We start from the raw sequence: 21,674 nt of genomic DNA on the forward strand, positions 1-21,674 counted from the left end.
GCTCCTTCAGTGTCCGTTTCCAAATGAACAGTGCAAAAGCCCCAGTACAAAAATAACATCTTGCTTTTGGTGTGCAGATGTCAGTCACGTGACTGGCTTTCCAAAATGCCTTGCAAAAACTGCAGCTAGCAAACAATGTGATGAAAAGGGGCACTTTGCTATAGAACTGTATGAAGAACTCGCATAAATCAAATAAACAGAAGCCACAATGACTCTGCAGCAGAAACTATGTGGATTGGACACTGTCTGTGATCTCGGGAAGGCCCTAAAAGCAATTCAGCTGTATAGTTGCTTTAGAATGAAAATAATGGTAGACTGAGGATCCTCACATACTAATTACCATTGACTATCTGCAGTCAGCTTTATTTCCAAGTATATGCCAAGTACTGCAGTCAAGTGACATTATGGGGACACACGTCACCACCACATAATATTCTGTTTCCTTGCTCGGGTCTAACCTATAAAGAGCAGCTCTGAGCTGAAGAATGAGTTTCACCCAGACAGAATCTCTTAAGAACAAAATCACAGCTGGCAATAAGTATTTTTCCCAGACCTTACTACTTACAGACCCTGCAGCCTTCCGGTGATTCCCTCTAAAGCTACAACTGTTTCCATGCACGTTTTTGTCGCTGAAGTGAATTAGAAAAGTTGCAGGCCCAAAGGAAACATGTACATTTCCTCTTGAGGAGTTCCTATCTGAAGGTGGGAACACCAGAAAGCGCTATGAATAATACTTGACTACCACTAAGCAGAACAAAGCAGGCCTGACTACAACCAGGGCCGGCTCTAGCAATTTCCCCGCCCCAAGCACGACGGCACGCCACAGGGGGCACTCTGCCGCTCGCTGGTCCCGCGGCTCCGGTGGACGTCCCACAGGCGTGCCTGCAGATGCTCCACCGGAGCCGCGGGACCAGCGGACCCTCCGCAGGCATGCCTGCGGCAGGTCCACCAGAGCCCCCTGCTGCCCTCCCGGCAACTGGCAGAGCGCCCCCCGTGGCATGCCGCCCCAAGCACGCACTTGATGCGCTGTGGCCTGGAGCCGGCCCTGACTACAACAGTCTTCAGCGCTTCAGAGTCATTGATGTGAAGGGGTTACAGATTCTCTGGGGTTTTCATGGAAATTCAGACTGCCCCTCTCAGGGTGGGCCACTGGCCCTTAAAGGACTCAGCCTTATCTGTGCCTTATCAGATGCCTTTCCCCAGGTGTTGGGCTTTAAGGGAGTTGAGAGGGGCAAGGAGGCCTGCAAGGAAGCGGTGCCCATGTCGAGGGTTAGGGATAGGGTTTTGGGAAAGCACTGTTGAGCCCAACAAGTGGCTGAAGAAACTGGAGTTGGGACAGACTCCATTTAAACCAAAGTGATGTTTGAACTGTGATGCTGTTTTAATAATCCAGCCCCCAAGAAAGGGTGTTACTTAACTTGCATGAGAGCCTGGGTGCAGTTCTTTGGAAGCCCAAGAAGGGAAACTGAGGCAATGGCAGGGTCTGACGCCAGGGTTGGTAAAGGACCCCATTAAGTGTTACTATGGCTGGATTTCCCTTTCTGACACCTGTCCAGCATAAGATCAAAAAAATTCCACTATCATTCTCTATGGAAATGCATAGACTCTATGATGTTAAAGAATCAAACCCCTTTATTCGCCAAGTTGAGGCCTTGACTACCTTGGGACTTGAGCAAGCAGTTTTGCTACCCATGTATAGTCCAACAGCTCAAGCCAGGACTTTATACCAGTGCATGTCACAGTTTGTTCTATTGCAGTTATGGCAGCATAGCTACTCCAGTGGCTACAACCCAGCGTAGATAAGGCTGAGTATCTCTAACAACAATAGCCTGAAAACAAAACAGACAAATAATTAGTTATGTGGGCCTGAGATACTTGGGTCTAAACTTTCCAGAAGATGGTGTGTACATTTGTATACAACTGTGGTACCTGATTATGCTAACTGGAAGTGCAAAGACATGCACATTTTATTGAAAGTCTTGTCTTTGAATACAAGCATACTAAGGGATTTAAAGCTAGCCACTGAAACTTAAATGTAGCTTTAAAGTGGATTTTCATATACTAGTCACCTAAAACTTACCAAAACCTGGATCTATCATCTGTGAGCTATCCAATACCTTGAATCACACAGTGTTTGACACAATTGAATGGTCATGCAGCTGTGGACACCCTTTGGACTTGCTTCAGAGCTTGCAAGGGGATGCTGGGGGGTGATATCTTCAGGATGACCTTCTTATATGGAACAATTTAAGAAGAAAGGCACTACAGAAGCTACAGTAACACCACCTCAGTGGAGCTGGTTAATGTTCGTGGGTTCAACTGAATGAAGAAGTCTTCTGAATCCTTACTAATTGCTCACATACATTAGTCAAAATACAGCAGTAGGTGAGCTCCCTGCTCCATGGGAGAAACCAAAATAAAGTAGATTCAGATTCAAGGAGGGAACACATAGCTGTTCTGACAAGCATAAGAAAGAAAGAAAGCAATCTGGCTACTGTCAGAGAGGAGATCCTGGACTGAATTGACTCTGGGATCCAGAGTCTGATCCAGTCTGGCAATCGCTATGAGACAGAGTGACACAGAAAGAGGGATGAGGAATGGCAGAACAGGAGGGAGAACAGAAGAGTAGCCCCTCCACTACTTGGGTCATTTGAAATGAGACTGGACAAAAGCACTAGAGAACAGCCCTTAGGGCTACCACTCTGGCATTGGCTCTCTGGGAGTGGAGCAGATGAGACCCAGTGAGTATTTTCTGTCACTAATATCAGTATAAAAGTGGCACTGTATACTTGCAGAGGTTCTTACCTTGCAGTGTATGAGCAGGGACACAGTCTCTTTCCTTCTGTCATTCTCTTCTGCCCTGTCATCCTTGTCCTTCACCAGTGGGGATTGAACCCATGTGGTATATTCCCTGCTCTCCCCCCGCAGCTTGTTCAGATTCCCCTCCAGGAGGCGTCGTTGTACCACACTGTGTGGCTGCTGTCTCCACCACAAAGAAAAAGGATACTCTCAGCAAGGTGTTGGGCCAGGATCCAGAAAATCACCACTACTGCCAGCAGCTCCATTGGCCTCGGGAAGCAGTCTGCAAACGCTCTTTGGGCCTGGATGATCCACTTACTCTCAGGGGTGACACAGGCCATGAGCGTCCAAAATGTCCTTCTCAGTCTACACCCCAGCCCCATTGCCTCTTCCACACAGTAGCATCTCCCCGTAGTTTGTCTGCTTCAAGTGCATCTCAGACAGCAGCCCTTGCTTTAAAATTAAATGCAGTTGACTGGTTGCCTGTGCCATGTCCTCGCCAGCGTGGCCTTGTCGCTGGACAGCTCAGTGCAGTCACGACAGGAGAAGAGCCTCCTGACACACCATCTCCAAATACATATCCAGTCCCACAGTCAGTTGGTCTCACACGTCTCACACCCATTTACCTCCACACGTACCCTACCAGACATGGACATGCAGACACACACAACCCAGCACTATCACACTCTATGATGGGGCTTGTACTCATATGGGCAATGCAAGAGTTAACTGGAGACAGTGAGTACACTTAGAGTACCTGGTTGCACCTGGAGGGTGGGCCAGGCCTAACTGAAGATGAAGCCCAGCTGCGGGAAGAACTGGGTGGTACTCATAAAGGAAGAAAGCCCTGAGGAGAAGGGAAGAGCTGGTCAGCTTTTTGCTAGGGTGTGGAGGAAGGGCTGGGAGAGAGGGAGCTATACAGTAAGCCTAGGGATAGGGCAGGCTGTGGGAAAGGGTCTAAAGGAAGAGCAATGTAGGAAGAAGTCCAGGGAGGCATCTGAGGCAGCAGCAGACCTTTGCTGCTTGCTATGGGGTCCCTGGACTAGAACCCAGAGAAGAGGAAGGGCCTGGGCTCCATTCGCTACTGGTCTACTGGAAAAGGTGGTGTGGCAACACCCAGAGGCAAGTGGGAGAAGGACTGATGAGTTGGATCTGGGAGGCATTGCTCTGTATGTGAGTGGGAGGACAGGCCTGTAGAGGCCAGAAAGAGGTGAAGAGTCTGGCAGAGTACCCCTGGGTAGGGGTGAAGAGTGGTATTTGAGTTCATTGGACTCTTTGCCTGCCCTGTGGGAGGGGTGGGATGAAGCATAACTTGGCCGGAAGGAAGACTACGGCAAAGCCAGAGGGGCTGTTGGCAAGGGTGCTAGAAAAGGAAAGCCTGGTAGGTCCAAACACTCCATAGAGTGACACCCACAGCAAAGCTTGAGGAGGCAGCACAAAGGACACGGTGGGACACAATACATGCTTCAGAGAGACTTGGGTGCAGGGCTGTAAGTGGGGCAGCCACCCATGGTATAAATTGCAGGATGGAAAAATGGGGATTGGAAGGTAGTGGTGGTGAGAAAATATGCCTGCTTGCCCCCACTGATGACATATAACTGTTGGATGGGGGGCATAATTTAAAGTTTTTGGGTAGAATATGCGACTGCCTCACAGAGGTTTTCAAACTCGGGGGTGTGCTCCTAGGGGGTGAGTGCAGAGCAGTGTTTGGAGTGTGTGAGCAGCAATACTGGGGGATGAGCAGCGATGCCAGGTGGGGTTGTGGGAGGGAGTACCACCTTCAGTCCCTGACTCACTTCAGTGGGCCACCCAGCCTGTCTGTGTTGGGCTGTGTGTGCAACAAAAAAAATCTAGGGGGCCATGTAATACTGTGTGCCTCCACATCCTCATCACCTCTGCTTGTCCTGGGTGCTAGAAATGCCTAGTTACAACTCTGTGTGGGTGTCTTCCTCCACAGGCTTACCATAAACAGAGTTTCTAGGGCATTTTAAGACCTGTCTGGCAAAAGAGACCTATCTCCCTCCCAGCAGTGGCAGGATGCCTCACCTCCTGCAAGGGGCAATGGCAAGAGGGCTGTTGGAAAGCCATATAAGGGGAGCAGCTGCAGCAAAACCAATGGCCATGTACTCTTCCTTATCCCCTTCCCTACAGGACAGTAGCAACTTCTCCTCCTCCTCTTCTGCTCTGCCTGGGCAAAGGATGGGGTGGGGAAGACCTACTTGTCATACTACATTTAATACCTTGGTAGGTGGTGATGACTGCTGCTTCCAAAGGGAGCTCACTTCACCATCAGCCAGCTGCTCAAGTCCTCACCCAGTGTTTACTCTGTCCCTATGTAGGGACTGTAAGGAATGAGTAAAATCCAGAAATCAGAGCAACTGATCTGTGGTTCTACATGCTGGGGACTATAATCTTTCAGCCTGGGATTTGATGATTCAGACCTGGTAAGGGGGATCTCAGTCATAGCTGCCTAGAAGAGAGAAGGGCTACTGGATCTGGCCAGGCTGCCTCTCCCTAATGAACGGCTGCTTCCACTTTCCTCTGAAATAGCCAACTCTCTAATGGTGAGTGTTTAGGCTTGTGGGCCTTTTTTTTACCATCACACAGTGTGAATATCTGAGGAAAAAGGCTTACGGAGTCCATCTACCTACAAGGGCAAGATACACTGTAATAATATCCTTACAGAGAACATAGCCCTCTGCATCCCAATAGCTGTCAATTTGATCTTGACCATAAGGCTATGTAAACCTTTAGATTAAACCTTAAATGGAACCTGCTCTAGCTCTGATTTATTAGCTTCCCAAGTGATTAGAGCAAGAGACTTGCTTTCTATTCTCAGCTCTGCCAATAATGTACTGTGTGGTCTGGGGCAAGACATTCAACCCCTCTGTGCCTCAGTTTCCCTACCCATAAAATGGGAAGGATAATAGCTTTGTAAAGTGCTTTGGGATGAAAAAAACACCATCTAAGGTCAAAGAATGAAAGTAATTACACCTTTCTACCCATCCGCCCTGCATCCCAGTCTACAGGCTAAAAGGGAGATCTGCTATTTCATTTTGTTCTCTAAATGCCCCAAGTTCAGTGTAATGAGGTTTTAGACTATAACCGAATGCCAGTCAGGCTGCCAGCTAAGACTGGGGCCATGGGAAAAGGGCAAGGGGTGCCATATTCCCATCCTCTCTTTTCCGTGTACTCTCTCACAGTCTGGCATCCAACAGGCTTTTCTTTCCCTCCCAGGGAACTTTCCCACAGGAAGAGCAAGCCCTCTCCAGTTGCTACTTCTGTCACTCAGGCCAGGAGGGAGTCAAGCATTGATATGGGGAGCTAAGCTTTGGGACAGCAAGGGCATCTGTTATGAGAGCAGAGAACATGCTCTTCTGTCTCCTCCATCACTGAGGAGAGATGGGAATGAAGAGGAGACAGGACAAGAAATGCAGCATGAGAGAGAAGAGCGGAGTGGAGAGATGGTGAGTTGAGAAGTGCGAGGAGGGGAGGAAGAAGGCCCTGCCAGGGAAGCGTCCTGCTCCTGGGATGGCTGGGCAGCATTCCCTGTGGAACCTGTCAGTGCTGCTCCTTAGCCAGCAGAAGTTGAAACTAGTTCAGTGAACTCTGGCACACCCATTTCCCCTTGCACCTCCTAAACTGAGTCCAACCTTGACAGAGTCCAATTCCCAGAATCCCAGATGTTGGGATTAGTAGCACTGCCCTGCCCAGCGAACACACCTTAGCTGGGAATTCTGATTGCTAACAATGATGTAGAACAGTTGCACGTAGCCAAGTCTCCCAGTTTTATCGCTTGTCTCGTTTTTCAGCTGCTGGAGTCACATGATTACTTGAAAACCTCAACTTTCTTTTCTGTTTTAAAATACATTTCTAGCCCTCATGGTTGCAGAGAGAAGCTGAAAAACATGAAGTAAGTGCACCCTAAAGGCTCAGAAACCAGAAGGCAAAGATAAACATTCCAACTTTTATTATTTAAAGAAATCTCAGGATTTTTAAGCCATTATTGATTTTAAGTGCTTGGGATTGGTAATACTGAAACATACGTAAGAATGTCCATTCTGGGTCAGACCAATGGCCCATCTACCTAGTATCCTGTTCTCCAACAATGGCTGGTGCCAGGTGCTTCACATATAGAAAACAGAGCAGGGCAATTATTAAGGGATCCATCCCCTGTCATCCAGCCCCGGCTTCTGGCAGTTAGAGTTTTAGGGACATCCAGTGCATGGGGTTGCTTCCCTGACCATCCTGGTTAATAGCCATTGATGGACCTTTCCTCCAGGAACTTCTCATTCTTTTTTGAACCTTGTTATACTTTTGTCTGTCACTACAACCCCTGGCAATGAGTTCCGCAGGTTGACAATGTGTTGTGTAAAGAACTACTTCCTTTTGTTTGTTTTTAAACCTGCTGCTTATTTTATTTCATTGGGTGACCCCTGGTTCATATGTTATGTGAAGGGATAAATAACACTTTCTATAGGCACTGACTTTTTTATTTTTTCCCAGGGATGCTCCGAGGCCCCATCCCCCAAGACTCTGCCTCTTCCTACCCCTGCTCTGCCCCCTGAGACCCTACCCTCATTTGACTTCTTCCTGCCCCCACTCCACTTGCTCCCCCAAGGCCCCTTTCCACTCACCACTTACTGCTCTCCACCCTCCCCCAGCTGCCAAACAGCTGTGGCTGGTGGGTGCTGTGCACTCACTATTTTTTTTTACCATGAGTGCTTGAGCCTCAGAGCACCTGTCGAGTCAGCACCTCTGACACTTATTCACTTGCTCCACATCCTTCACAATTTTATAGACCTCTAGCATATCCCTCCTTAATCATCTTTTTTTCCCCCAGGTTGAATAGTCCCAATCTCTTTAATCTCTCAGGTGGAAACTGTTCCATACCCTTAATCATTTTTGTTGCCTCTCTCTGTACTTTTTTCCAATTCTAATATACCTTTTTTGAGACAGGCTGATCAGAACTGCATGCAGTATTCAAGAGGTGGGTGAACCATGAATTTATATAGAGGCAATATGATATTTTCTGTCTTATTACCTATCCCTTTCCTAATGGTTCCTAACATTGTTAGCTTTCGTGACTACTACTGCACACTGAGCAGAAGTTTTCAGAGAACTATCCACAATGACTCCAAGATCTTTCTTAAGTGGTAAGAGCTAATTTAGACCCCATTATTTTATATGTATAGTTGGGATGATTTCCAATGTGCATTAGTTTGCATTTATCAACACTGAATTTCATCTTCCATTTTCTTGTCCAGTCACCCAGTTGTGTGAGATCCCTTTGTAATTCTTTGCAGTCTGCTTTGGACTTAACTATCTTGAGTAATTTTGTATCATCTGCAAACTTTACCAGCTCAATCTTTATCTCTTTTCCAGATCAGTTATGAATATATTGAGCAGCACTGGTCTCAGTATAGATCCTTGGGGGACCCCATTATTAACTTTTCTCCACTGTGAAAACTGACCATTTACTCCTACCATTTGTTTCCTGTCTTTTAACCAGTTACTGATCCATGAGAGGATCTTCCCTCTTATTCCATGACTCCCTATTTTGCTTAAGAGCCTTTGGTGAGGGACTCTGTCAAAGGCTTTCTGAAAATCAAAGTACGTTATATCCACTGGATCATGACCTTGTCCACATATTTGTTGACCCCCTCAAAGAATTCTAATATAGCTTGGTGAGGCATGAGTTCCCTTTACGAAAGCTGTGCTGACTCTTCCCCAATATATCCTGTTTCATCTATGTTTCTGACAATTCTGTTCTTTACTATAGTTTCAAACAATTTGCCTGGTACTGAAGTGAGGCTTACCAGCCTGAAATTGCTGGGATCGCCTCTGGAGCCTTTTTTTAAAAAGTCACATTAGCAATCCTCCAGTTATCTGGTACAGAGACTGATTTAAGCAACATGTTACATACCACAGTTATGCAATTTCATATCTGAGTTCCTTCAGAACTCATGGATGAATTCCATCTAGTCATGGTGACCTGTTAGTGCTTAATTTATCAGTTTGTTCTAAAACCTCTACTAACACCTCAATCTGGGACAGTTCCTCAGATTTTTTCACTTAAAAAGATGGTTCAGGTGTGGCTCAAATCCTCTGCAGTGAAGTCCAATGCAAAGAATTCACTTAGCTTCCTTGCAACGGCCTTGTCTTCCTTGAGTGTTCCTTTAGCACCTCTCATCCAGTGGGTCCCACTGATTGTTTGGCAAGCTTCCTGCTTCTGATGTACTTTTAAAAGGTTTTGCTGTTAGTTTTTGTCTTTTGCTAGCTGCTCTTAATTCTTTTTTGCCTGCCTAATTATACTTGACTTGCCAGAGTTTGTTTCTATTTTCCTCAGTAGGATTTGACTTCCAATTTTTAAAGGATGCTTTTTTGTCTCTAATCACCTGTTTGTTGTTTAGCCAGGATGGTTTATATCATTTGAGTCCCTATTATGGTGTTTTTAAAGCATTTCCATGCAGGTTGCAGGCATTTCACTCTTTTGACTGTTCCTTTTAATTTCCATTTAACTAGATTCCTCTTAACTTTTTGAAGTTAAATGCTCCTGTGGGGGGCTTCTTTGGTATTTTGCTCCCTACAAGGATATTAAATTTAGTTACATTATGGTTGCTATTACTGAGTGGTTCAGCTATAGTCACCTCTTGGACTAGATCCTGTGAACCTGTTAGGACTAATCAAGAATTGCCTCTCCCCTTGTTGTTCCTGGACTAGCTGCTCCAAGAAGCAGTCATTAGTGGTGTCCAGAAGTTTTATCTCTGCATCCCCCCTGAGGTAACATGTACCCACTCAATATGTGGTAGTTGAAATCCCCCATTACTACTGGGTTTTCTGGTTTTGTTGCCTCTTTAGTCTCCCTGAACTTTTCACAAGCACTGTCACCATCCTGGTCAGGTGGTCGGTAGTATAGTCCTACTGCTATACTCTTACTATTCAAGCATGGATTCTATGGTATTGTTTGATTCACTTAGGATACACTGATCCTTGGTACTTGAGGTGTCTGTGGGGATGTGTATTATGGGGTGCTGGCAAAGTAACACCCCACTGTGAGCTTCTCTATGACATCAAGATCTCTCAAACTCTGCAGGGGAGAATCAGCCCCATAGCACTTATTCACTGCTCATGATCCAGGAGAGAGTCAGAAAGGAGATCAGGAATGAGACAGAGGTGCATCTATAACCGACACAACACCTGGGTGTGGTGTTCTGTCCCATCTAGTCGCATCAAGACCACTTAGAGAGAGATTGAGTCTGGTCTACAGCCTTAGGTAAGGGCCATACGGCTTTTAGCTCATACAGCAGAGGCTCATGCACTGAGCTCCAGAGGCCCCAGTTTTGATCCCACCCACCAACGACCAGGGTTCCTCAGTGTTGCACATGAGGCTAGGACATGACTGAATGGAGATTCTGCCTTCAAGCTGGAATGCACAGAAAGCTGCATGGCCCTACCAGCAGTGAGGCAACGTGGCCAAGTGGATAGACCTCCAGACTTATAACCCAGGTCTCCTGACTCCATTCCCAGGTTGGCTATTGGCTGGCTGTATGCCCTCAGACAACTTGCTTCACAGCTGTGTGCCTCAGTTTCCCCATCTGTAAAATGGAGCTGATGATGCTGACCTCCTTTGTAAAGTACTTTGAGATTAAAAACGCTATATAGGAGGTAGATATTATATTATCATTTCCTTCTCTGTGGTACCATGATGCCCTACAGAGTTCACAGTTGGTGATCATTTTCAGCCAAAAATACATCTTCCCACAAGCACGTGAAGTACCTGGGGCTGCTGTACATTTCACATCACTCCAGGAGATCTAAGGTTTCCTTTTCCTCTCACCTGGTGTAGTGGATCGAGCACTCACTGCCACAGTGCCTCCTGCTGGTCGTCCGGGAATTAGCTCATTTCAGCACTCAAAGTGCCTCCTGCTGACAGTGTCCTTCCCAGACCCTGGTGCCCCTTACCTTGGGGTGCTGCCCCACAGCAGTGCCCTAAACTCTGGGTCTCCCTTCCTGGGGAACCCCCTTCCCCTAAGCCCACCTTGCCTCAGTGGCTAGGGCCAGTGGTCATCTAGCCCCCTTTCTCTGGGGCAAACTGTAATCTGTAATAGCCACTCATCATTGGCAAGAGGGTTGGACTGGCTGCCTCTGCCTATTCCCAGGCTGCACCTCGGCAGCCCCAGTGCCTCCTTAGGCCTTAAACAAGGCCTCAGCCTGCAAGGTAGCTAGGCTGGAGCTCCCCAGCTCCTCTTGCCCTTCCCCAACTCTGCCCAAAGTACCCTGTGCTTCCAGGCAGCCAGGTCCTTCCCACTCCAAGCCTGGAGTGAGACATTTTCCAAAGCTGGAGAGAGACACTGCCTGCCTTCTGGCCTTGCAGCTCTTTTATAGGGCCCAGCCAGGCCCTGATTGGCTGCCCTCCTGCCTTCTCTTATTGGCTTTCAGCCCCAGCCCTCTCCAAGGGCTGGCTTTTAACCCTTTGAGGGCCGGAGTGAGGTGACTGCCCCAGTATAAATCAGGCATGCCTCTATTGAAGTTAGTACAGTCTCACCAGTGTAAAACCAGAGTGAGTGGAGAATCCAGCACTAGAGCTGGCTAACTAATACAAGAAGAGATTCATAAATATTGTCACATAAATAGTGAGGTCACCACTGCAGTTACTGATAGGGTCATAGTGTTTGTTCAAGTATTCATACATCTGTTTTTGTTTGTGAGAATGGTCACGTATCCTAAAAGTTTCATGATTTTATCACAAATCCCAACCTTCATGTCTGAAAGTTTGTCATAATTTACTCCCTATTCACCTGTTTAAAAAACTTCAGTCAGCCAATGGTGGATCAGATACAAAACATGTGACTTAAGCGACCAATCAGGGTCAGTTCATGAACAATTTTCAAGCAGAAAAAAGACCTTCATTTGCCTGAACTGTTCATGAAAAGGAGTTAATGTACAACCAGACAGAATTGGTCCCCTAGCTAGGCAGTGCTACAAATTCCTAGACATGAAACTACAGCTCAAGCCTTACATTTGGCTGTAGGTTCTTCAGAGCGGAGACTGTATCTTCCTATGTGTTTGTATATCACACAGCACAATGCAGCCTCGATCTCCCTCTGGATGCTACCACAATAATCAATCATGTCTGGGATATAGTCTGATGGATGGTGCAGGGGGAAGGTATGAGACATGTTTCCCTATAGTTTCTAACTTCTGCTGACTCAGTCAGTAGCTGCCCTGAGTAGGCCAAGAGTGAACTCTCCCCATCCTCAGCAGTGAGAGGTTGCAGAGATATAGGAACGATAACTAGATACTGCTCCCTGAGCTTAGGCTGTCAGTTGATCCCCTGTATCACATGGAGAGTTAGTGTTTGTACATTACACAGTGGGGTGAGCGTGACAGATGTCTTTGGGGATCATTGTATTGAATGAATGTTTTCTGAATGATTGCGTTCTGCTCCATGGGAGGGGGTTGCCACAGCTCCCTTAGGAACTAAAAAACAGTGGGGTGGGGTGGGGTGGATTACCCCAGGATTGTAAATGGCTCCAGAGAAGCACCACTCCCTAGGGCAGAGATTGGCAATCTTTGGCATGTGGCTCGCCAGGGTAAGCCCCTTGGTGGGCCAGGCTGGTTTGTTTACCTGCCACATCCGCAGGTTTGGCCAATCACAGCTCCCACTGGCCACGGTGGTTTGCCACTCCAGACCAATGAGGGCCATGGGAAGCGGCAGCCAGCACATCCCTTGGCCCACACCGCTTCCCACAGCCCCTGTTGGCCTGGAGCAGCGAACTGCAGCCAGTGGGAGCCACGATCGGCCAAACCTGCAGACATGGCAGGTAAACAAACCGTCCCGGTCCACCAGGGTGTTTACCCTGGCAGGCTGCCTGCCAAAGGTTGTCAATCCCTGCCCTAAGGTGTCAGTGTGTACTGGTTCAAAGGGGGTTTTCCAGAGACTCAGACAAAGGCTTTTGATGTAAAAAGCTGAGCTTCTGCAAGTGCTGGCTCCCACTTTGGACAGAGGGTCCTGTCCATTTGCTGAAGAATTGGAAGGGGATGTTGGGTCCCATAAGGAAGATGAGCGACTCCTGGCATGTTTGTTAGTAAGCAGATAGAGAAAACATAAAGACAATAAGGTTCCTGTGATTACATTTTAAGGACAAAAGTGTCTGCTGAGGAGAGCTGGGTGATAACTTGTAATGGCTAGCGCTACATTGTTCATAGCCCTCTGGGAGAAAGCAGGGCTCAGGGACTGGCCTGTCAGTAGATTGGTTTGCTGGGGATATCACAATGTAAGGCAGGGGGCTGTGCAGCCTTAATACCCCCAGACAGAAGGGAGTGGGACAAAGGTCCCTGTCAGAGACAGGTGATGGCTGGAGACCTAACTGGGCACTCCTAGAACGGACCACGGAGAGGAAATACAGGTGCATGAGGGATAGCTCAGTGGTTTGAGCATTGCCCTGCTCAACCCAGGGTTGTGAGCTCAGTCCTTGAGGGGGCCATTTAGGGATTTGGCCCTGCTTTGAGCAGGGGCTTGGACTAGATGACCTCCTGAGGTCCCTTCCAACCTTGATATTCTATGTTTGAGATTGTGATTTGGAGACACTTCCTCAAAGGACTGTTACGTGGGAATTTGGAGATGTGCCCTGGAGGGGGAGTGGGGGGTATTGGGAACCCAAGACTCAGTGCAGCAGTTCGCTAGAGACACAGTGTGGTGTGTTTTGTTAAAGTTTTATTCCTTTCTCATTCATTGGATTATTTAGTGAACCCCAAGATTGTTACAGTGCAGTTCCCTGAAACACTGGCAGAGATCTTTAGGTTTAAAGGAGAGTCAGTGATGGTCCTTCTAGCCTGCTCCCCTGGGGGCTGGAGCTGTCAGATGCCCCTGTTGAAGGGTCAGCAACTCTCTGCTGTAACTCCCTCCATCCCAGTGACAGAGATCATTAGTCCAGTAGTGCCTGTGCAGCAGGCTCTGAGAGCTACTGGCCGGGGCTGGGAGAGCACAGATCTAGGGCCTAGAGTGCTGTCAATACCCACAATGGAATTTCATGTGTTCATAAATCAAATTGTAGGGCTGCGATGGCTTGCTTAAATACATGGGGGATGATTATACTTTGGGAGCAGGGAGGGGTTTCCCATACTAGAGCCAGTAGCAGAGTGGACACCGAGGCTGATGTGGTCTGAATGCGTGGTCTAGGAAGAGCTGCACAACTGCCTCCACCTGCATGCGAAGGTGGTGAGAGATGATCCCAAAGCAGAGACACAGTTGAGTCTGACATGCTGCTGATCCCCAGGTAGTGTATGGTGGGATGGTTGAGCCCAAGAGAATCAAATCAATATAAACCTGAGATTGATTTCCATGCAGCCTGGAATGGCTAGGAATCTGATTCCCCCTAGTACCCCAGCTCCCAGGCAATCACAGTACCATCACTAGTAACAGTGAGGCCTGAAAAGAGAGCAGTAAACTTAAGAGGAAAATACCCTACAGCAGAGAGTTGACATACTGCCCCATATTTGCCAGGCCTAGGGACTGCCCCATCTCACCAGCAATTAGATCACCTCGGAGCCCTTGTTCTTTAGGTCTGGTCAGTGACTCCAGGCAACTCAACCTACTTTTTGCAGGAGACCTTATCAGTTTGGCAAACTAATCTGGAGCTTGCAGGGGAAAGGAGGTGGAAGGAAAGCCATGCATTCCACTGAGAAACAGGATTTCAACCCAAATCCTGGGTCAATTGTGGTATATATGAAGAGCATTGAGTAGTGGGGAAAGTGAAAGTGCGCAATGGGAAGGGGAAGATGCCCTTAATTAATCAGTGGGGTATCCCAAAGGAAGCCATTCCCTGTCCTTGTTATACATACCCAGGGGAAATCATGCTTGGTCTCCTACCTTTCTCCCAAAACTGCTGGGGCACATCCCCTCATCCCCTGCTCTTGTCCCACACTCACCCCCTGGGGATATGTCAAAGCAAATCCAAAACTGGGGAATTTCACAGAAAAGTGAAGTTTCAACACAAGACCTCAAAGTTTCAGGTATTGGTGGGTGTGTTCACTGCAGAATGAGGGACCACTTCTGTATTAGATCATGTAGGTTCATGTCAGTCCAGCTTGTGTAAGCACATGTAAAACATATACAGAATTCCCATACAAGTTAGACACACTTTGTGTATTGTGGGCTGGGAGATGGATCTGAGAGCTAGGGAGAATCCCGTAACAACTTCTTCCTCCTGGCTATGGAGTGGGTTAGACCTAATGAAGATGGTTGGGGAGAAAGATGCAGAGAGCAGGGGACATCTCCTTTCCCTTCACCCACCCCAGCCCTATGACGACTCTGTTGGGCTGTTTCTCTTGTGCCTGGACTTGTGATTCTTTTCCCAAATTAGGGGGATGCCCTGGTATCATTAGGAAGAGAGGAGCATCCAGTTCCAAACTGGGTCCCACTTGACTCACCAGATCCTTGGAGGTGCCCAGCCTCTTCAAGCCATCCAGGGGCAGCAGGTCAGCAGAATCCTTGTGCACAAACTGGGTAGCCTGTTTCAGGCGCCTCTTCTGTTGTAGGATGGCTTTATCCCGCAGCTCCACCTCGTGCTGCCTCCTGTCCGAATTCTGAGTGCCTTCACTCCGCTTTTCTTCCCTATCCCCTGGCCCCACTTCCTGGGTGCAGGTCTCCCTCATGCTCATGGTGAAGAGTCCAGCTGGGCAGGTCTTTCTTGGGATGGCAGAGCGCTCTCTGGGTTCCCTCTCTGTGCCTGTCTGCCCTCCTGTGACTCACTCAGAATCTCTGCTTTCCCTTGCACCTTCTCATATCTGTGTCAGTTATAACTGCCCCATCACTGTAGTACCTCGGTGCCCTTCTCTCTTTCTGGCTTTCCCTCTGTGCCAAGCTCCTTTCCTCCCTCTCTTCTCCTGCCCTGACTGCAGTTCTGCCTCCTTCACCCGGTGGTCCCTGCTGTAGCAGAAAAAGCCCCACGTCAGAAATCAATTACCATAAAATGCAGCAGAGACAGTAAGATGCATCAGCTGGAAAAATCTAGCAGCAGAAGGATGGCCCTGCTGCTTGGGGGTTGGACTCACCTTCCTCCTCCTTTGTTTGTGTGCACACACGCTGTCCTGTTCCCCACTGATACGCCACAGAGATTGTAAATCTTTCTGAGGCAGGCAGGCTGTGCTGCTCAGTGTTTCTGCTGGGGGTTTTGACGCATCTCAGTAAGTCTATTAATACTGGAGAGAACATGCATCATCTCCTAGAGTAAAGTATTGCCTCCGTAAATGAAGGAGAGCTTTAGCCTCCAGGGTTTGGGCAGGCTTGCCTAGTCTCTCTCATTTGGGTGGAAAGTCACACAATTAGGAAAGTTTTGAAACTCAGTGCTGGAGGATTTTACTGTGTTCCCAATGAGACACAGAAGGCCTGCTTTTTCACTCTCACTGATGTGACTGCAGTGGGCCTGATTCTGATCTCACTGGAGTAACTCCACTGAAGTCAGTGCAGTTGTAAACATGTAAAATCAGAGTAAGATCAATGTAGCTACTCCTGATTTACACCAGCATGAGCTGAATTTTTTTTAATTTCATCTGCTGAAATTGTTGTCATTTGAGAGCCTTGCTCCAGGCCCTGATACAAGGGGCGGTGGACACTGCAAGTTTTACCCCTTCCTCTGTCCTTCCATCTCTGCTTTGAATTGTCAGCTGAAGTCTGGGCTGTTTTGGTCCCACTGTATTGGCAAATGAAATGCACTGAGAGTCACTGAGTGCATGATTCTAATTTCACATACATGTGAGCAAATCAGGAGTATTTCTATTGAAGTGGACAGCATTACATCAGTGTAAAACTGGTGTGAATGAGAGTAGAATTGGGCTCTAGACATTTAATTCTAAGGTGTGACAAAGTTCCTCCTCTACCTTGGTGGGTCCTGTGCTTAGTGGCAGATTTGCTCACCTCAGTGATCTTACCTTCTGGTGGAACCCACAGTCTGGGTCAACTCCTCCTGTGTCTGATCAGGAGTTGGGAGGAACCCAGGCCCGCCCTCTACTCCAGGTTCCAGCCCAGGACCCTGTAGATTGCAGCTGTCTATAGTGCCCCCTGTAATACCTGCATGACAGCTACAACTCCTTGGGCTACTTCCCAGGGCCTCCTCCAAACACCTTCTTTATCCTCACCACAGGACCTTTCTCCTGGTGTCTGCTAATGCTTGTACTCTTCAATCCTCCAGCAGCACAGCCTCTTGCTCTCAGCTCCTTGCACCTCTTGCTCCCAGCTCCTCTCACATGCATGACACTGACTAACTGGGAGGCTTTTGACTAGATCCAGCCAGCCCTTGATTGGCTTCAGGTGTCCCAATCAATGTATCTATCTCCACTGCCTTCTAGAAGGATCTTAACTGGCCCCAGGTGTCTTGATTATCCTGGAGCAACTGCCATTTGGTTACCATGGTACCAGGGATTTGTTTAGCCTGGGGCTAACATACCTGTTCCTCACTATTTTACTGCAGCCATCTGGCCTTGCCCTATCACAATGGTCAAATTCTGAAGTCCTTATTCAGGCAAACTCCCATTGATTACAATGGAGTGACTCTTCATTTACACTGCTGTAGATATTCCTACCCAACTCTGAGGAGGCATTGGAGTGAGATGCCTACAGAAGATAAAAGCTCTACTGCCAACAGCTAAAGAAGATTCTCCTTTAGCTCAGGTGTCAGAAGCCTGTTTTTTTTGAGCTAAAGTTCTGGCTTCATACCCAGAAGCCACAGTTCTACCTCTGTACACAGCTAAGGACTTATGCCATCCTCAGCACCTGAGAGGCGCTGAAGAGTTCTTAACCAATTCTTTCATTTGTGAGGAAAAGACATGGGAAGCTGCCACATGGGAATTCAACTCACCAACCCATCTAGCCAAGCAACAAGAGCTGGAAAATATTGGAGCCATCCCTTCCAACAGCATCAGGTGAGGAAGAGGCAAGTGGCAGCAACCAGGATAGTTGAGGAGCGAAATTTCCTCCCTGGTGGTGAGGAGTTCCCCTCTCCCAGAAGATGAAGGAGCGGGAGACAAAATGAATGGGATTTTCCCTCCACCCCCCTCTGGGATATGAAGCCAGAGAGAATAAGGCAGCTGAACTTTGAGGTGTTGGAAGAAAAAAGCTGAGAAATCCAGTGCTGGAGAGTCCCTTTGCATCATGCCTTGCAGTGGGAACTTCCCACAAATATTGTGACTGATAGTCATAGATATTGGCGATGAGAGACCTATTTAATCACTCTGCCCATCTCCCGGGGGCCAATGCAGCACTGTTCCCTAATGAACATAGTCTAATGCTTTGTCCAGGCTATTTTAGAAGTCACAAGCCATGAGGTTTCCACCACTTACTGCCGTAGTGAGACGCTGTAGAATAGTCTCCCAGCCTGGAAGGGTTTCTCTAGCCTAATCTTCTTTTTCTTAACTCCACCCCCAATTCTTTTACCACCTTAAAAAATTCCTCTCCATCTTTGGTTTGTTTTTTTTTTTAAATCCAATTCAAATAGCTGTAGACTATTAATTTGTCTTGTCTTAGGACCAGCACAGTCCAGCGGAAGTTGGGTCAAAGGTAGCTTAAAAACGTATTTACACGATTCCACCTCTGCTACAGGGGTCAAAGCCCCACTCAACATAATTTAGGCAACCTAGAGGCCATCTCTACATTACATCAGACCAGCCTCCCACAAGGCACAATGGTCACAGCAATATGTGCTATAGCCCCATTCCCAGCATGCCCCCCATTCCCAAGGTGTCATGTAAGGTGAGGCCAGTGAAGCATTGCCCAACACAGTGTGACAGACCTGGCCACCACAAGCAATATATTTGGGGACCATATTGTATTAAGTATATGAATGGTTTATGTACCATTGTGGGCCAGGGATTGTATGCAGCTCTGGTGGGGGGAGGGTTTCTTTTAGCTCTGCCAGGAACTAAGAACAATGGGAGTGATTAAGATGAATTGCTCAGGTTGTAAACACCTCCCCAGAGGTACCATCTCCTGAAGAGGTGACATATACTGGGTCTCTGGAAAATCCAGTTTGAACAACATACAAAGAAAGGACTTTTGGCATAAACAGGTAGTGTTTAAACTGACTCAGGGCCTTTTGTCTGACCAGCAAATAGACAGGACAGGGCCCCAGAAAACTGATAGGTGACTTCTGATGAACTGTTAGCATGTCTATAGGAACACGTATTGGGTTTTTTTTCCCCCTCTGTGATGGTTTTACCTTGAGAATAAAGGTGCTTGCTTAGAAAGAGCAGGATGGTAACTTGTAACTGCTGACAATACCCTGCTTGTAGCCCTCAGAGAGGAAGCAAAGCACAAGCAGACCAGCTTGTTGGGCATATCACAGCAAAGGCTGGGGACTGTGCAGCCTTAACACCCTTGATCAGAAGGGAGTGGAACTAGGATCCCTGACCAGAGAAAGATGATGGCTTGAGATCTGAGGCCTGACTGGGAACTCCTGGAGTGGACCATGAGGGTGACAATACTGTTCCAGTTACCCTGAAACTGTGACACACAGTGTCTGTGCCAAGGGCATTCTCCCCAAACCCTTTAGGTGCTGTTAGCCCTCCCCTGGAGGTATACAGGGGCTGTTAAGGTGAGAAGAGAGAATCTTTCTTAAACAAGCTACACTCATTTCTCTCTCTTAATCTCTTCAGCCCTCTGCTCTTCTTCCACACTCCTCCTCATTGCTTTGAATTCCGGTCAATTTGATAATAAAATACCTTCTTTCCCACTGCTCTGCAAGTGATGAGCAGGCTACCGTATTTATATCCATGGTCATGTTTGTCATGTTTCCTTGAAATAAATATCTTCCCAGAGGTACATAACAATTTAACTTAGCTATTAGACTTGTGGTTTTCAACCTCTTTTTCATTTGTGGGCCCCCCCCCTAAAAAATTTTGAATGGAGGTGCGGACCACTTTGGAAATTCAGCCTGCGGTATATGGACCCATACCATAAAAGTCTTAAACTGAAAACTGACTGGACAGAATTCAACTATACATGTTGCACATACTCGGCATGATGTTTGATGCAGCGTAAGAAAGGGCACTAAACTGTGACTGTCTATGGTAATGCCAACACTTCCAGGTTTTGACCCATACATGGGGAGATTCAGATGCCTTTAGTGGGATCCAAAACTTTATAGTCATAGTCACCTTTTGCGGACGCCTTAGACATAGTTCGAGGACCCCCAGGGTCTGTGGACAACAGGTTGAACCACTGTATTTAGACAGTAAACGATTAGGCAATAAAATGGACAGAAAGATGCTCACACTGCTGCTGAGAAGGTATGGAGTATCTGAGGATTGGTGGTGAATGCACAGTATAGATTACCTAAAACAGCAACCCTAATATGTTTTGAAGTGACAAGTCCTGTTGAAATCAAAGTCGAACTGCACCAGGGGTTGGCCCCAAGTCCACTGTTGTTTATCATGTTGATGGACTATGTCAGCAGAAAGATCTTAATGGGAAAAGGTGAGAAGCTGCTATATGTAGACGACATAGCACTAAGGACATCCTCAAAAGAAGACCTAGAGGAAATAATGGTATGACCAGCTAAACAAACATAGGATGAAAATGAGCATAACTGAGGGCAGTTCTACACTACAGCCGGGATCGATGCTCTGAGATCTATCCACCGGTGGTTGATTTAGCAGGTCTAGTGAAGACCTGCCAAATCAACAGCAGATCACTCCAATCGCCCCCTGTATTCTACCCCCAATGAGAAGAGTAAGGTAAGTTGATGGGAGATTTTCTCACATTGCCCCACCCCCCCCGTTGTGCAGACCCCACAGTAACTCGACCTAAGGTACATCGACTCCACCTACATGAATAATGTAGCTGGAGTTGTGTAGTGTGGGTCGATTTACTGTGTATAGACATAGCCTAAGACTGAGGTCAGATGGGTTGGTAGAGGTGCCACAGGGAAACTGAATATAGAGATTAATGGAGTGCAGCTAAAGCAGACGGACCAATTGAGTACTTTGGTGGCTGGGTGACGGAAGACAGCAGGCTTGAACATGCGATACAGTCCAGACTGAGGAGTGCTGGAAGAGTGTGCAATAAAATTTCAGGAGTTGTATATGACGAGCATACGCCATGGAGACTGAAAACCCAATTACATAAAATAATGATGCACCCCGCAATGTTGTACAGAGCAAAAGCCTGGGCGATAAAGAGCTGGCAGGTTCAACACATACAGGTGTTTGAGATGAGATCCACCACAAGAGGATCTACACAAAGAGACGGATTTTGAAATGAAAGTATTAGGATGGAAGTCAAAGTCTGTGCTGTGGCTGACAATATCCAGGAAGCACAACTTTGCTAGTTTGGACACATGCAGTGGGTGGCCTAGTGAAGACAGTATGTCAAGAGAGGGTGCTAGGAAAGAGGCCCTGAGAAGATGATGGATGGATTGCACCAAAGGTGGTAAACAGGTGAACTTTAGTGCTGCCTTGGACAGAAAAAGGTGGCAGATGCTTGCATGACAACCCAGCCCCAACTGATGAGATAAGGGGAAGAGGAAGATCAGATGGTGAAACCTATCTTGTCAATCAGAGTGTGGAACAATTTGCCTAATTAGGTAGCTAAGGTACAGTCTTAAACTAGGAGATAGGACTAAAGAAACAATGTGGCAGACAGTGTCCAGCCTGTCTGATCTGAATTCTACCTGCTGTATAAATATTGATTATTTTAATGATGTGTTCTGTGTGTATTGATTTCACTATCTTGAGCTCAGCTGCATACAAATGAGCTATCTCTAGTTGCATGGTGATGAAGTACTATTAACGGTGGTTTTAGAATCATTAGCCCTGCTACAGAACATTCAGAGATGTAACAGAAAACAGAGTGAAGACATCTCCCTTCAACTACAGAG

At 47.3% G+C, this 21,674-nt stretch overlaps 2 protein-coding genes across 5 annotated transcripts in view; one reads left to right on the forward strand and one right to left on the reverse strand.

Annotated features, from left to right (window-relative positions):
* Positions 1 to 16,295, reverse strand: part of NRIP2 (nuclear receptor interacting protein 2) — a 29,512-nt gene extending 13,217 nt beyond the window's left edge. Inside the window, exons 1-3 of the mRNA XM_030538374.1 lie at positions 15,859 to 16,295; positions 15,235 to 15,733; positions 2,806 to 2,979 (exon numbers count right to left, since the gene is read on the reverse strand). Coding sequence (XP_030394234.1) covers positions 2,806 to 2,979; positions 15,235 to 15,465 — 405 coding nt within the window. The 5' untranslated portion in view covers positions 15,466 to 15,733; positions 15,859 to 16,295. The remainder of the gene's footprint in view (positions 1 to 2,805; positions 2,980 to 15,234; positions 15,734 to 15,858) is intronic.
* ITFG2 (integrin alpha FG-GAP repeat containing 2) overlaps positions 1 to 21,674 on the forward strand; it is a 73,978-nt gene that overhangs the window by 35,808 nt on the left and 16,496 nt on the right. For 3 of the 4 annotated variants that reach the window (XM_030538300.1, XM_030538307.1, XM_030538345.1), the window contains one exon: positions 6,037 to 6,266. The exons of the other annotated variant lie outside the window; for it this stretch is intronic. In XM_030538300.1, the coding sequence (XP_030394160.1) occupies positions 6,037 to 6,266 (230 nt within the window). The remainder of the gene's footprint in view (positions 1 to 6,036; positions 6,267 to 21,674) is intronic. 4 annotated transcript variants of the gene reach the window in all.

This window comes from Gopherus evgoodei, chromosome 1 (genome assembly GCF_007399415.2).
Source record: "Gopherus evgoodei ecotype Sinaloan lineage chromosome 1, rGopEvg1_v1.p, whole genome shotgun sequence".
Classification (NCBI taxonomy): Eukaryota; Metazoa; Chordata; order Testudines; family Testudinidae; genus Gopherus; species Gopherus evgoodei.